The 13826-nt window shown below is 41.4% G+C and overlaps 1 protein-coding gene across 3 annotated transcripts in view; it reads right to left on the bottom strand.

Annotated features, from left to right (window-relative positions):
- The window catches only part of kif18a (kinesin family member 18A), a 103049-nt gene that overhangs the window by 34990 nt on the left and 54233 nt on the right, over window positions 1–13826 (bottom strand). For all 3 annotated transcript variants that reach the window (XM_072592715.1, XM_072592716.1, XM_072592717.1), the window contains exon 11: window positions 11040–11204. In XM_072592715.1, the coding sequence (XP_072448816.1) occupies window positions 11040–11204 (165 nt within the window). The remainder of the gene's footprint in view (window positions 1–11039; window positions 11205–13826) is intronic.

Consider the following 13826-nt stretch of genomic DNA (forward strand, 5'->3'; position numbering starts at 1 on the left):
ATTCCAGGTGTATTTCCCTTGATGAAGTATTCCACATTCAAAATAAAAGCAGAGGCCCCTTTGTGCTTACTTCTAACACCTTTTTAGCATGCCTTGAGAATAATCTGTTTGCCCTCTTTGGCTACCTATCAGCCAATTTGCCTGATTTGCCAGGCCACATGCCAATTCACTTCTCTCATCGTGGTTTTTGCTTTCAGCCTTCACTCACTCAACAGCATTGCCAAGATGTGTTATCCCTGCAATTGTTATTGCACTATTCACTTCTGAAGATTTCAAACCCTTTAACACAAGTGGGTTTGAAATAGAGAGCTCCTTGAGTACGACCTCTGCCTTCTTGGCCAACCAGCCTTGGGTATGTATCCATTTCTTAATTGCAGCCCTGTCATGACTAGAGCCATAGAGATGCACAGCACGGAAACAGACCCTTCGATCCAATCTGGCAACCAGATATCCTAAATAAATCTGGTCCCATTTGTCAGCATCTGGCCCATATCCGTCTCAATCCTTTCTATTCCCCACTTCCTCAGACAGCCCGTTTCATACATACATCACCCTCTGTGTGAAAAGGTTGCCCGTTAGTTCCCTTTTAAATCTTTCCCCTCTTGCCTTAAACCTATGCCCTAGAGTTTGGACTCCCCAATCCTGGGAGAAAGACCGTGGCTATTTACCTTATCCATGTTCCTCATGATTTTGTAAACCTCTACAAGGTCAACCCTCAGCCTCTGATGCTCCAGGGAAAATAGCCCCAGTCTATTCAAATATAGTTCAAACCCTCCAAGAAGATAGTGATTACTGCAAATGCTGGAGATCAGAGTAGAGAGTGTAGTGCTGGAAAAGCACAGGTCAGGTGGCATCTGAGGAGCAGGGGAATTGACGTTTAGGGCATAAGCCCTTCATCAGGAAAGATGAGGGGCTTATGCTCAAAATGTCGATTCTCCTGCTCCTCGGATGCTGCCTGACCTGCTGTGCTTTTCCAGCATTACACTCTCGACTCAAACCTTCCAACCCTGGCAACATCCTTTTAATGTTTTCTGAACCCTTTCAAGTTTCACTAAACCCTTCCTATAGGAGGGAAACCAGAATTCATGCAGTATTCTAACCAATATCCAGTACAGCTGCAACATAACCTCCCAACTCAATGCACTGACCAATAAAGGCAAGCATACTAAATGCCTTCTTCACTAACCTGTCTACCCAGGATTCCACTTTCAAGGAACTATGTACCTCTACTCCAAGGTCTCTTTATTCAGCAATACTTCCCAGGACCTTACCATTAAATGTATAAGCCCTGCCCTGATTTGTCTTTCCAAAAGGAAGCACTTCACATTAACTCAATTAAACGCTATCTGCCACTCCTTGGCCCATTGGGCCAGATCCTTCTTTTTCTTATGACTTGTTTAGGACTGTTGTCTGACAGACAACAGACCAGAGTTTCCCCAACATTTGCTGTACTCATTAAGATTTCCAATATCTGCAGTATTTGGCCTTTATTACTATTTATCTATTGATTTGTTCACTGGTGAAAGAAAGTATTAATTTATTCTTTGGAACACTTGTTTTCTGATTAGATACTTACATTTTTATTTGCTTTAATGAACTCAGTAATACTTCAGGGTAGCCCAAGGTGATGGGAAGACATTTAAAGAAGCTTTGGGGAATTGACAAGCAGAGATACAAGATAAATGGGGTGAATTAAGATTGGACAGTGAGATTCAAATTGTTAGCAAAACAGCCAAAATTGTCAGCCAAACAGAGAAACAAAGCAGGTCACAAAACCATTGGTGTCAGCTAGAAGGAGAAGATATGGGGATTGAATCACCAGAGTCAAACAAGTGTTCAGTCATGGCAACAACTTGTACTTACACAGTGTTTTCAAACACAGTAAAACACCCCGAAGTGGTTCACAGGAACATTATCAGACAAAATTAATGAAAGTCAGTCATTCTTAAGAACAAAAACGAAGATAGACAGATATGAATTTAAAACATCAAATTTCTCACTTACATAATGAGACATCCTTCTTTTACAATCTTCAACATATTTTTCTGATGATGCATTGTTCTTGGTGAAACGATCTGATAGCTGATGACGAGTATCTACTCACTGAAGCTATATAATTTCTCTCCAGCATCGGTTTTAAACAGGTTACATGTATCCTAAGCCTTTGTCAATTACAATTTTTGTTGAATGTACATTATTCCACAAAGACTTACTTTCTACTCAACATCCATGACCTCTCTTGGATGAAAAGTAACTTAAGAGTGGGAAGGGAAAAATCCAGTTGTTGTGGTCTGTGCTGGGGCCAATAACATTGGTCCGATTAGGAAAAAGGCTCTGCTGAGGGATTGCAAGCAGCTCGGGGGACAAATTAAAAAGTAGAACCACAAAAGCAATAATCTCTGAATTATGGAGCGGTGGCACAGTGGTTAGCACTGCTGCCTCACAGCGCCAGAGACCCGGGTTCAATTCCCGCCCCGGGCAACTGTGTGTGGAGTTTGCACATTCTCCCAGTGTCTGCGTGGGTTTCCTCTGGGTGCTCTGGTTCCCTCCCACAGTCCAAAGATATGCAGGTTAGGTGAATTGGCCATGCTAAATTGCCTGTAGTGTTAGGTGAAAGGGTAAATGTAGTGGAATGGGTCTGGGTGGGTTGCTCTTCGGAGGGTCGGTGTGGACTTGGGCTGAAGGGCCTGTTTCCACACTAAGTAATCTAATCTACTACCCAAGCCATGTGCAGGTGATGTGGGGTACATAACATTAGAGTAATAAATGCATGGTTCAAAGATTAGGTTGGAAGAAATGGGTTTTGACTCCTGGGGCACATAGTATTGGGGAAAAAGCTGTTCCATGAGGTTCCTTTGAACCATACTGGAATCAATGTCCCAGTGAATTGTGTATCTAAGGTTATAGAAAGGGCTTTAAGATTTGCAATTGGGATATCTGCTAGAAATCCTAATTGTACATGGCCTTTTCCTCCTAAGTGTATCTCCCGAGTCAGTAGTGGAACTGAGTTTTTCAGTTCTCCACACTCATTCCCTACTGCCAATCCATGGCCCTCACTTCTCAGCTGTCAGCTTGGACACTTAGCCAAGTTATAGTTTTTAGTAAACTTTTCTAGCTATCTCGCTATTGTGGTCATCCTCTCATGATATAATTGTTGATTACTAACCTGCCCATGAACCTACACTGGGCCCATGGAGATTACTTTTTCAAACTGTTTGATTGGTATGTGTATTTATATGTATTTACTGATCTGTTATGTCCTCCCTTCTGGTTCCAAACTGTAGAATTCATAGGCATGCAAAATACATGGTGCTTCATCATCAACACTTGCTTTAAACTCAAAATTCCTAATACTGGTGTTGTATAATGAAAGTTTTCTTGTCATGTGCAATAACCTTTTCTGCCCCTTTCCATTTCCTGCATCCTTCTGTATTTTATGAAAATCATGTCACCAGATTTCATCTTCTGGACGGTCTGATGCAACATTTTTCTTTGGCGTCAGCACCGACAAGAAGTGATTTTTAGTACTACACAAGTGAAGATTTTGGGGTCTGCAAAGGCGGGATTAATGGAATAATACTTTTACCTTGTAACAAATGTAACGAGTTTGAAACACATCTAGATTGGAAAAAAAAAGGAGAAAGCGAGGACTACAGATACTGGAAGTCACAGTTAAAAGGTGTGGTGCTGGAAAAGTACAGCTGGTCAGACAGCATCTGAGGAGAAGGAGTCAACGTTTTGAGCATAATTTCTGATGAAGAACCTGTGCTTGAAACACACTCTCCTGCTCCTCGGATGCACTTTTTCAGCACCACACTTTTTGACTTACATCTAGATTGGTTCATTCTATTTTCTTGTCACTTCTTTTCATTAATAAACTTCTGTTTTATTGCTCATATAAAATCTACAACAGTGCATGCTTATGGTTCAGTGAGAGACTTTCTTGTCCAAACCAAAACAATGATCCATCAAGCTAGATATGTCTGTCCAGTAATAACATCAGTTGGGACAATCCTCTTGTTGATCACCATGGATACGCTAAACCTGGTCACCATATCTAAATATGGAATAGACAGACGTCTGACCTTTGTCCCAGATCTTTTCATAGCTACTACAGGTTGAAAATCCTTTACCTGCATAGTCAAAAACTGGAACTTTTGAAAGCTGTGCCAACTGGACCTTTCGACACACTGAGTTCAAGCCCTTTGGGAAAAAACAACTTTGGCTTTAATCAATTCAGGCCCAAACAGACTTGGAACAGCTGGCATATTTGAAAACTAAGAATAATCTTTGTCTGAAAAATCTGGTGGCCCTGAAGCTTTCCGATAAAGGCTTTCTGACTTGTATTTCATTAAATTCTCAGGCTAAAAGAACACTTACATTGGGCGTGTTTGTTCCTTTCAATACATAGTAAATATACCACAAATCAATTTCATCTGTTTTACAAGAGATTCATATTCTTCATCCACTGGCCTCCTTTGACCTCTTGACAAGCAACTCCCAGCTTCTTCAATGGAATACAGTAATTCTGAATCCCATTTTACCACATACAAACTTTTTCTCATTCTCCATGTCCAAACATGGAGAGTTTGCATCTTTTTAACTGAAACTTAATCAGCAACAATATTATGTCACTTTGGATGACAGCAGAGCTTATGAAATGTGCAGCTCTTTAATTTCACAGGGTAGAATCACTCTCTTTGAAGGTTTGAAATACTCATGTTTTTCAATCCTATTTTAGTCTTCTTTGTCCAGGGTTTTTAAATAACTGTTCAGCCAATTGATATTGAGGTACCACCACCATCCAGTATGGTATAATTGAATAAATTAGCAACTAGGACATTCAATGCTCGATTTAAATCTTCAGCCACAAAACAATTTCTTGTTGTTTATCTATGTCATAGCCAACATTCAGAACAATTTGCTTCATGGGCTGTGTCAAATGTGTGTCCATATACATGGGAAGTATGTTTAGCTGCAGCTCCTAATTTGCCTCATGGAAATGTGTAGAGTTGCAGATGGACTCACTACAGAGCACCCATGAGGCTGAAAACACTGTGGACAGTGTGTTTAATAGGCTGGTTTCACCACTAGCAGGGGCTACACAGACAGGAGAGAGTTGTGTGACCAGCATAAAGACTATTAAGTGTGGACATGGCCTCTCAGGGGAAAGCAAGAGCAACTGCCAGGTTGATTGCACCACGACTGGCTCGGTTGTGCATCAGGGAGACTGGAGGTGCAGGTGAGCATTTCTGGTAGGGGCTTCTATAGTCAGAGGCACACATAGGTATTTCTGAGACCATGAGCAAGACTCCAGGATGGTGTGTTGCCTCCCTGGTTCCAAGGTCAAACGTACCTTTGAGCGTGCATAAGATATTCTAAAGGGGGTGGGTGAGCAGGTAGAAGATGAGATCTATATTGGTACCAGCGACATAAGCAGAAAGAGTGATGAGGTCCTGGAAAGGGAACGAAGGGAGTTACTTAGGAAGTTGAAAAACAGGACCTCGAAGGTTATAATCTCAGGAATATTCTCAATGCCAAGTGCTAGTGAAGCCAGAAATAGGACGATAATACTGTGTAATACATGGCTAAAGACCTGGTGTAGGAAGGAAGGATTTAGATACATTGATCATTGGGATCTCTTCCAGGGCAATTGGGATCTGTACAAGAAAGATGGGTTGCACCTAAACTGGAGAGGCTCCAATATCCTTGCAGGGCAGTTTGCTAGTGCCACTCAGGAGGATTTAAACTTGCATAGCAATGGGATGAAAATCAAAACAGTAGGTCAGCTTGTGGAAGGTTTGAAGAGAGGGGCTAAATCAAGCAAGTCTCGTAGGAATAACAGCGTAATGTACATGGAGGGTATTTATTTTAATGCAAGGAGTATAACAGATAAGGCAGATGAGCTTTGAGCCATTTGCAAATGCATAAGACTTTGATCAGGCCACATTTAAAGTACTGTACATAATTCTGGTTGCTGCACTAGGAGGAGGATGTGGAGACTTTGGATAGGATGCAGAAGAGATTCATCAGCAAATTACCTGGACTAGAGTGGATTAGCTATAAGGACAGGTTGGACAAACTTGGTTAATTTTTGCTAGGTTGTCGGAGATTGATGATCAACTTGATAGAAGTGTATAAAATTATGAGGAACATGGATAGGGTGGATAGCCAGTCTCTTGTCCAAGGTGAAAATGCCAAATATGAATAGGATAGGTTTAAAAGGTGGAGACGGGGAAATGTAAATAAGAAATGTGTAAGGAATTTTTTTTTAAAAACACAATGGGTAGGAGCATTCTGGAACGTCCTGTGGGGGAGGTTGTATCTGCTTCTACTACCCTCAAGAGGCATTTAATCAGACATATGAACAGGCCATGAATAAAGAGAAAAAGATCATGTGCAGGGAGATAGGAATAGGTTAGAATAGCACCATGGTCGACACAGACAATGTGAGCTAAAGGAGCTGTTCCTGTGCGTTACTATTTTATGTTCAAAATAATAGACCAATGATTCTTGGGCAATTCCTCACAGCAAAATTTAAAATCATACAGGAAGTAAATATTAATTATTCCCCATGCTATCAGATATTCGTTATTAGTGATCTTAATCCTGCATTTTTTCTTTATTCAATGATATATTTTAAAACACTCTCAAAACATCTTTCAGCAATGCCATCTTAAACAAGTGCCTGTAACTGGATCCCCTTTAACGTTGAAAGTCAGTAATTATAGAGTCTTGCATTCTCTCAACTCCTAAAACATTTTGCAAATGAAGCTGAAAATCATTTGTCTACCTTAAATAGTTTTGTACAGCTGCAATCATCGGTTTAAAGAAAGAGAGTTATCACTACAAAGTTGAACACCTAACAAAGTCAAAAGTCTCTCCTTGCCTGAGATATGTGTGCATTCTGATAGTTTAAATACCAGCAATGACTCTGGAATTTCTCGAGTGGATTTCTGTAAGCTTTTATATAACTTCGCAAACTTTATTATACAGTATTTTGGATTAAACATCCAACTCCTTAAGTTTATCAATTATTGACCAAATCCTGTAGACTTGCTATCACGCTCTTTGTAAATGTTGTTCATAAATTAGTATCTGCAATCCCACCTCAGTATCCAGCTCAGTCGTATTTGGTTCCGAAAAGGTTATACCCTGTATTTCTAATTTTACTCCTTCCTGGTAAGGAATAAATCAAAGCGGCACGGTGGCACAGTGGTTAGCACTGCTGCCTCACAGCGCCAGAGACCCAGGTTCAATTCCCGCCTCAGGCGATTGACTGTGTGGAGTTTGCATGTTCTCCCCGTGTCTGCGTGGGTTTCCTCCGGGTGCTCCGGTTTCCTCCCACAGTCCAAAGATGTGCTGGTCAGGTGAATTGGCCATGCTAAATTGCCCGTAGTGTTAGGTAAGGGGTAGATGTAGATGTAGATGTAGATGTAGGGGTATGGGTGGGTTACGCTTCGGCGGGGCGGTGTGGACTTGTTGGGCCGAAGGGCCTGTTTCCACACTAAGTAATCTAATCTAATCTAAAAAAATCTAAAAAGCCACACCTTGTTTCTTCTTGGCTAGTGACGTGAGTTGAGGCAATATCACCAAAACCAGTTTTCAAATGCTCATTTTAGTTCTAATACAAAAACTTTGGTGGATAATCATAATTCATAATCCTTCAGCATAACTCGGTCATTTCACTTTAAGTAGTCACCACAAGCTTTGTAACAGTCAGGAGAAGGGAATTACCTTCTGCTTTCTTCATCTTCCCACTTAGAGATCAAGGTTAATCCTCTCCTACCATGACTAACACATTGACATCCATATGTCAAATTATGCAACCAAAGATTTTCAAAAAGATTTACACGGGTTTTATTATAAATCCACAGATTAGCACAAACACCAGTTTGTCCCTTTTTTTGGATCCTCTACCTGTCCAGAAGCCGACTACCCAGTGGGAAAGACCATGTTTGTTTTATTTTAATAATCCACTACTAAATCACCCAATTAAAAAAAAGACAAATGCAGCCTGCCAAGGGTCAACGTAACATAGGAGAAAGTGAGAACTGCAGATTCTGGAGATCAGAGTCAAAAGGTGTGGCGTTGGAAAAGCACAGCTGGTCAGGCAGCAGAGGAGCACAAAAGTTAATGTTTCCAGCATAAGCTCTTCATTAGGAATGGGGGTGGTGGTGCTGAGAGATACATGGGGGTGTGGGGCTGGGGGTAGGTAACTGGGATTGCAATCGGTAGATGGAGGTGGGGTGCGATGGTGATAGATTGCAGGGGAGAGTGGAGTGGAAAGGTGGGAAGGAAGACGGCAGGTAGGACAGTTCAAGAGGGTGACGCCAAGTTGGAGGGTTAGATATGGGATATGGTGGGGTGACGGGAGAGGAGGAGATGACAGGATAGATGCTAAAAGGATGTTTCCCTTTGTAGACTCATCAAGAACCAGGGGTACATCTTAAAATTAAGGGTTCTCTTCTTAAATCCAGAAAACAGAAGGAAGCCTGCAATCTTTGCTGTACCTCTGGACAACAACATAGATAAATTTCTAGCTTTTCAATGGAAGGGCAATTAGGGAATGGCAACAAATACTGGCTTTGCCTCAGAAGCCCACAATCCATGCAAGTTTTGAATAATCTAAGACAAAGCAACCTGCTTGATTAGCACTCCATCCATCACCTTTAAGTCAATCCTTCCATCACCAATATGCAGTGGCAGCTGTGTGCCATTTTCATGTTTGAATACAGTAACTCACCCACAGGCTCCTTTGACAACACTTTGCCAATAAATGACCTCTACCTTCTAGAAGGATAAAGGGACCAGAAGCACAGAACACAAGTCCACCTCCAAACCTTTGATTTGTAATAATGGTGCCACAAATTCTTGAACTCCTTTCCTAACCGCGCGGAGGACATACCTGCATCCCATTAACAATATAACAAGTATTAAGGTATCAATTCTTTGCAATTAATGAAATAATCCTTTCCTTGAATATTCAAAGTCAAAATGTCAGTTCAGCTCAATTGTTGGAATTACATTTTAAATGAAGGAAAAAGAAAATCTGAACCTAACTAAGCTTCAGCAAGTAATTATTTTCAAGCACATGGAACATAATAACAGCAAAACATAGCAGGTGCTGGAGATGTGAAGTAAAAATAAAGTGCTGGAGAAACTCAGCAGGTCAGGCAGCATCTGTGGAGAGAAAACCAGTTTCAAGTTGAATAACATTTCTTATAAACTAACATGTAGAAAAGTTCTGGGTTTTATGTTGTGAGAAGCAGGAGGGTCAAATGGAACAGAAAGGCAGGTCAGGGAGGGGAATCAAAGGTGCTATCGAACAAGAGACAAAGGAAATGGTAATTGTTGTGATGAAGGCATGACATAAGTCTATTGCAGGTTCTAAAGACTGAAAGCAAAATCATGAAAAACAAACCACAGACACTGGGGTTAGAGATCAAATGGAAACCAGAGTTCATAGTTTGAAGTGGTTGATTCAGAAGCACCTAAATGGAAAATAAGGTGTTATTCTTTCAGCTGTGTTGGATTTTGTTGGAGAAAAAAAAAAGTGATAAATCTAGGTCAGAAATGAGTGTGGGAGAACAGGAGGGTGTATTGAAACTGTAAGAGTTATGCTTGTAGACTGAGCAGAGCTGTTCTCCAAAGCAGTCACCCAGCCTATGTTTGGCCCCGCTATGTTTGGAGATTGCATTATGGGTAGCGAATGTAGTGGACTACACTGAAGCAAGTACAAATAACTTGTTGTGATAACTGGGAGCACAACGAGAAAGTAAAGGGTCAAATGTTGCACCATTCGTGATTGCATGGAAAGGTGGGGCAGGGAGGAGGGTCAGAGTGCAGAGTGCAATGCTGAAGATGAGAGATATCAGGGTGATGGAGAAATGGATCAGTGCAGGGAATGGTCGTTATGGAACCGAGAAGGGACGAGAGGGAATAGGTGTTTGGCATGCTCGGGCTGAATGGCAAGGGTTGGTTGGTTGGAAAGCTTGGATAAGTGGAACCCTATCAATGAGCCTGGAGGGATTGCAATGGGTGAGGGCAGATTAGGGAAATAAATTGCACACAGCTGATGGCCCTGTCAATTTTAGTGAGGAAGAAAGAAGTCATGTTAAAAACACCATTGTGGAAGCTAGCATCAGAACATATGTAACAGAGAAAAAAAAGGGAGAATGGAATGGAGTCCTTACAGAAAGCAGGTCATGTGGAAGCAAAGTCATAGTAGCTGCAGAAGTTAGTGGGTTTCTAAATAAAAATCAGTAAGCTGACTATCCCTGGAAATGGAAATAAAGTAAAGTAAGGGGAGAGAAATGTCAGAAATGGACCAGGTAAAGCTGTGGAGAGGATGAAAATTGGAAGCAAACTGGACTAAATTTTCCAGCTCCAGACAGAACAGGAAGCAGCACTGGGACAGCTATCAACGTACCAAAGGAAGAGTTGTTGGATGGTGCTCCCAAGTTGGACTGGAACATGGTATATGCCACATTTCCCACTTTCAGACATCCACTAGTGATGTTTGGAGAAACCAAGACAATTTAGTGGAGAAAGTGATCAATTGAGAATGAGCTCCACAGATGAAGAAGAGTAGTGGTGGATGGGGGCTGTTCAGACATTCTTCAAAGAAGAAACAAACAGTCAGCCCTCAGACTATTCTGACACTGGACAGAAATGCAGAGAGACTGCACACCCAAGTGAAGAGAAAGTGGTTAGGTCATCAGAACAATGTTGAAAGTAGTTGGAAAGAGCCCAAAATGCAGAAAAACAAAATTGAGATAGAAAGACATAAGTTCAGTGAGACAGGAACCAGTTGAATCAAACAATGCACCTGCCAGGATGATTCTATTTGTGGATGTTTGGAAAGAGATTGTAAGCGGCTGTTTGAGGTTAGGGAAATAAAAAGAGTGGGGAGCCGTGGGGACAAGATCTCCAGTGAGGAGATCATGGAACAAAATATAGTCTCAAAGAGCCTTACATGTAACAGATTAAAACATTGTATACTGCACAATACAAAGAATCAATTATTTTAGTGCTACCTGAGGCATCTTTCCATCTTGGCCGAATAAACTCATTTCATTTTCCACACGATGCAACCAGTTACTGTTTTCTTCAAGCATTTTCTCTGTAATTTTCAGCTTTTGTTGAATATGATTGTGTTGTGTAATTAATGATGCCAGCCTACGTTCATGCTTGCAAGATGCCTAAAGATCCAATAGGTAGATTGCCAAGTTAAATTAAATAGCTGTTAAAGATGTAACTCACTTTAAAAGAATTACCTGTACTATAAAAATTCATTAACTTGAAAAGAATTCAGAAGAAAAACTTCAGATTTTAAAACAATATAAACACCAGATTAAGTTTTTTTGTTTTCAGCAAGGGTCACATTGCAAAATCACAAGATGAAGTACATTTAATCCATGGTTTGGTTATAATGGTGTGCACGCTCAACAGGTGCTAACTTTGTTCAAGAGTACAGCCAGAACAAAGGGTTTGGAACAAAGCCAGATGATGACTGGATGATGTCAGGATTCGAATTAGATGTCCATTCCTGGCCTTCTCACGTTATACACAACAAATCCCGCTTCCACCTGGCAAGGAAACTTCAAAGACCATATGAAATTGAAACAAAAGTAGGCTGTTGAGCCCCTTCATTCTGGATTAGTGGTGCTGGAAGAGCACAGTAGTTCAGGCAACATCCAAGTAGCTTCGAAATCGACGTTTCGGGCAAAAGCCCTTCATCAGGAATATGAAGGGCTTTTGCCCGAAATGTCGATTTTGAAGCGACTTGGATGCTGCCTGAATTGCTGTGCTCTTCCAGCACCACTAATCCAGAATCTGGTTTCCAGCATCTGCAGTCATTGTTTTTACCTCTTCAGCCCTCTTGAGCCCCTTCAGCCTGCTCTGCCATTCAACAGGATCAAGGTTGATCCAACATTCCTTGCATCCACTGTCCTGTTCTTTCTCCATTACCCTCAATTCCCCTCCTGATTAAGAATCAATTGCAGCCTCAAATATACACAAGGACTAGCTCCACATCTTTTGTGGTGAGTAGTTTCAAAAACTCTCAGCCATCTGAGGGATTAATTTCCCCATCATCTCAGTCTTGAACTGTTGCCCCATTATTCTGAGAGTCGTTACTCTTATCCTAGACTATCCCATGAGAAGAAACATCCTCTTAGCATTTACCTTGGGAGGCCTCTAAAGAGTCCTAGTTTCAATGAGATCACCTCTCATTCTGCTAAATTCTAATTAATAGTCTCAACCTGTTTAATCTTTGTTCTTATGACAATCCCTCCACATGAGGGGGATCATCCTACTGAACCTTCTCTGAACTGCCAAAAGACAATGAAATATCTTTTCTTAAATTTTTGTTACATCAATTGTTCTTCCTTAAATGCTCCCTGTCCTACCAAATATTTCTAACCTTGTTTCTTTACACTTCACATTTTTATATTTTCAAATTTGATTTCCACACTACAGAAGAGTAATACCACACCCAGTTGCAATGTGTAAATACTGGAGCAAAAAAAAACCTTTCTCCACAACTGGTTGGTATCTAATAGATCCTGCTGATGGATGTTACCTGTTTAACAATCAAAGGCAATAAAGTCAACTGGTGTTGTGCATTGACAGGCAGATATTGACTGAGCAGCACGGAAGCTCAGTGGTTAGCACTGCAGCCTCACAGCACCAGGGACCCAAGTTCAATTCCAGCCTCGGATCACCGAATGTGCAAAGTTTGGACATTCCCTCGGTGTCTGCGTGGGTTTCCTCTGGGTGCTCCCACAATCCAAAAAGATGTGCAGGTCGGTGAATTGGCCAGGCTAAATTGCCCATAGTGTGAGGTGCATTAGTCAGAGGGAAATGGGTGGGTTACTCTCCGGAAAGTCAGTGTGGACTTGTTGGGCTGAAGGGCCTGTTTCTATAGTGTAGGGAACCTAATCTAATCATATCTGCACACTGTGCTGAATTTACATCTTAACCCAAGGTGTCTGCAACTGGGATTTTCTCCTTAACCTATTTAAATAAGACAGAGCTATTTCAGACAAAAAAGTGCACAGTGCTTGTCAGGAGGCTCTTTTGGTACAGTGGTTATTTCCTTACCTTTGAGCCAGAAACCTGGGCTCATGTCCCACTTGCTTTAGAGGTATGTAATAACATCTCTGATCAGGTTAAGCAAAAAATACCTGTGCTTTGGTTGTTATGGGTTTCTGTGACACTGTGGTAGTGTCTCTGGATAAGAGAACCTTGGTTCAAGTCCCACCTGCTCTGGAGGTGTGTAATGACATCCCTGAACAGTCTGATTAGAAAACATATGCAACAATGGTTGCAGTAGTGTTCAATTCCAACCTGTGCAGGAGATGTGTCAGAACATATTTGAACAGGATGATTAAATGGGTAGCACAATGGCTCAGTGGTTAGCTTTGCTGCCTCACAATGCCAGGGACTTGGGTTTGATTTCAGCCTTGGATGACTGTTTGTACGGAGTTTGCACATTCTCCTGGTGTCTGCATGGGTTTCATTTAGGTGCTCTGGTTCATTCCCTCCACAGACAAAGATGTGCAGGTCTGATTGATTTGCCATGCTAAATTGCCTATAGTATCCCAAGGAGGTATGAAGGCTTGGTGGAATAACCAAGAAATGCAAAGTTACAGGGATAGGTTAGTGGGTGCATCTGGGTTGGATACTTTTTAAGAGGGGCATTGTGGACTCAATGGGCTGCTTCCAGACACTGTAGGGATTCTATTCTGTGAAAACAACTTAGGTATACAAGAATCTTGTGGTGCTATGGTAGTGTCCCATCTCAGAACCAGAAAGTCTGG

The sequence above is a fragment of the Chiloscyllium punctatum genome, chromosome 22 (assembly GCF_047496795.1).
Source record: "Chiloscyllium punctatum isolate Juve2018m chromosome 22, sChiPun1.3, whole genome shotgun sequence".
NCBI lineage: Eukaryota > Metazoa > Chordata > Chondrichthyes > Orectolobiformes > Hemiscylliidae > Chiloscyllium > Chiloscyllium punctatum.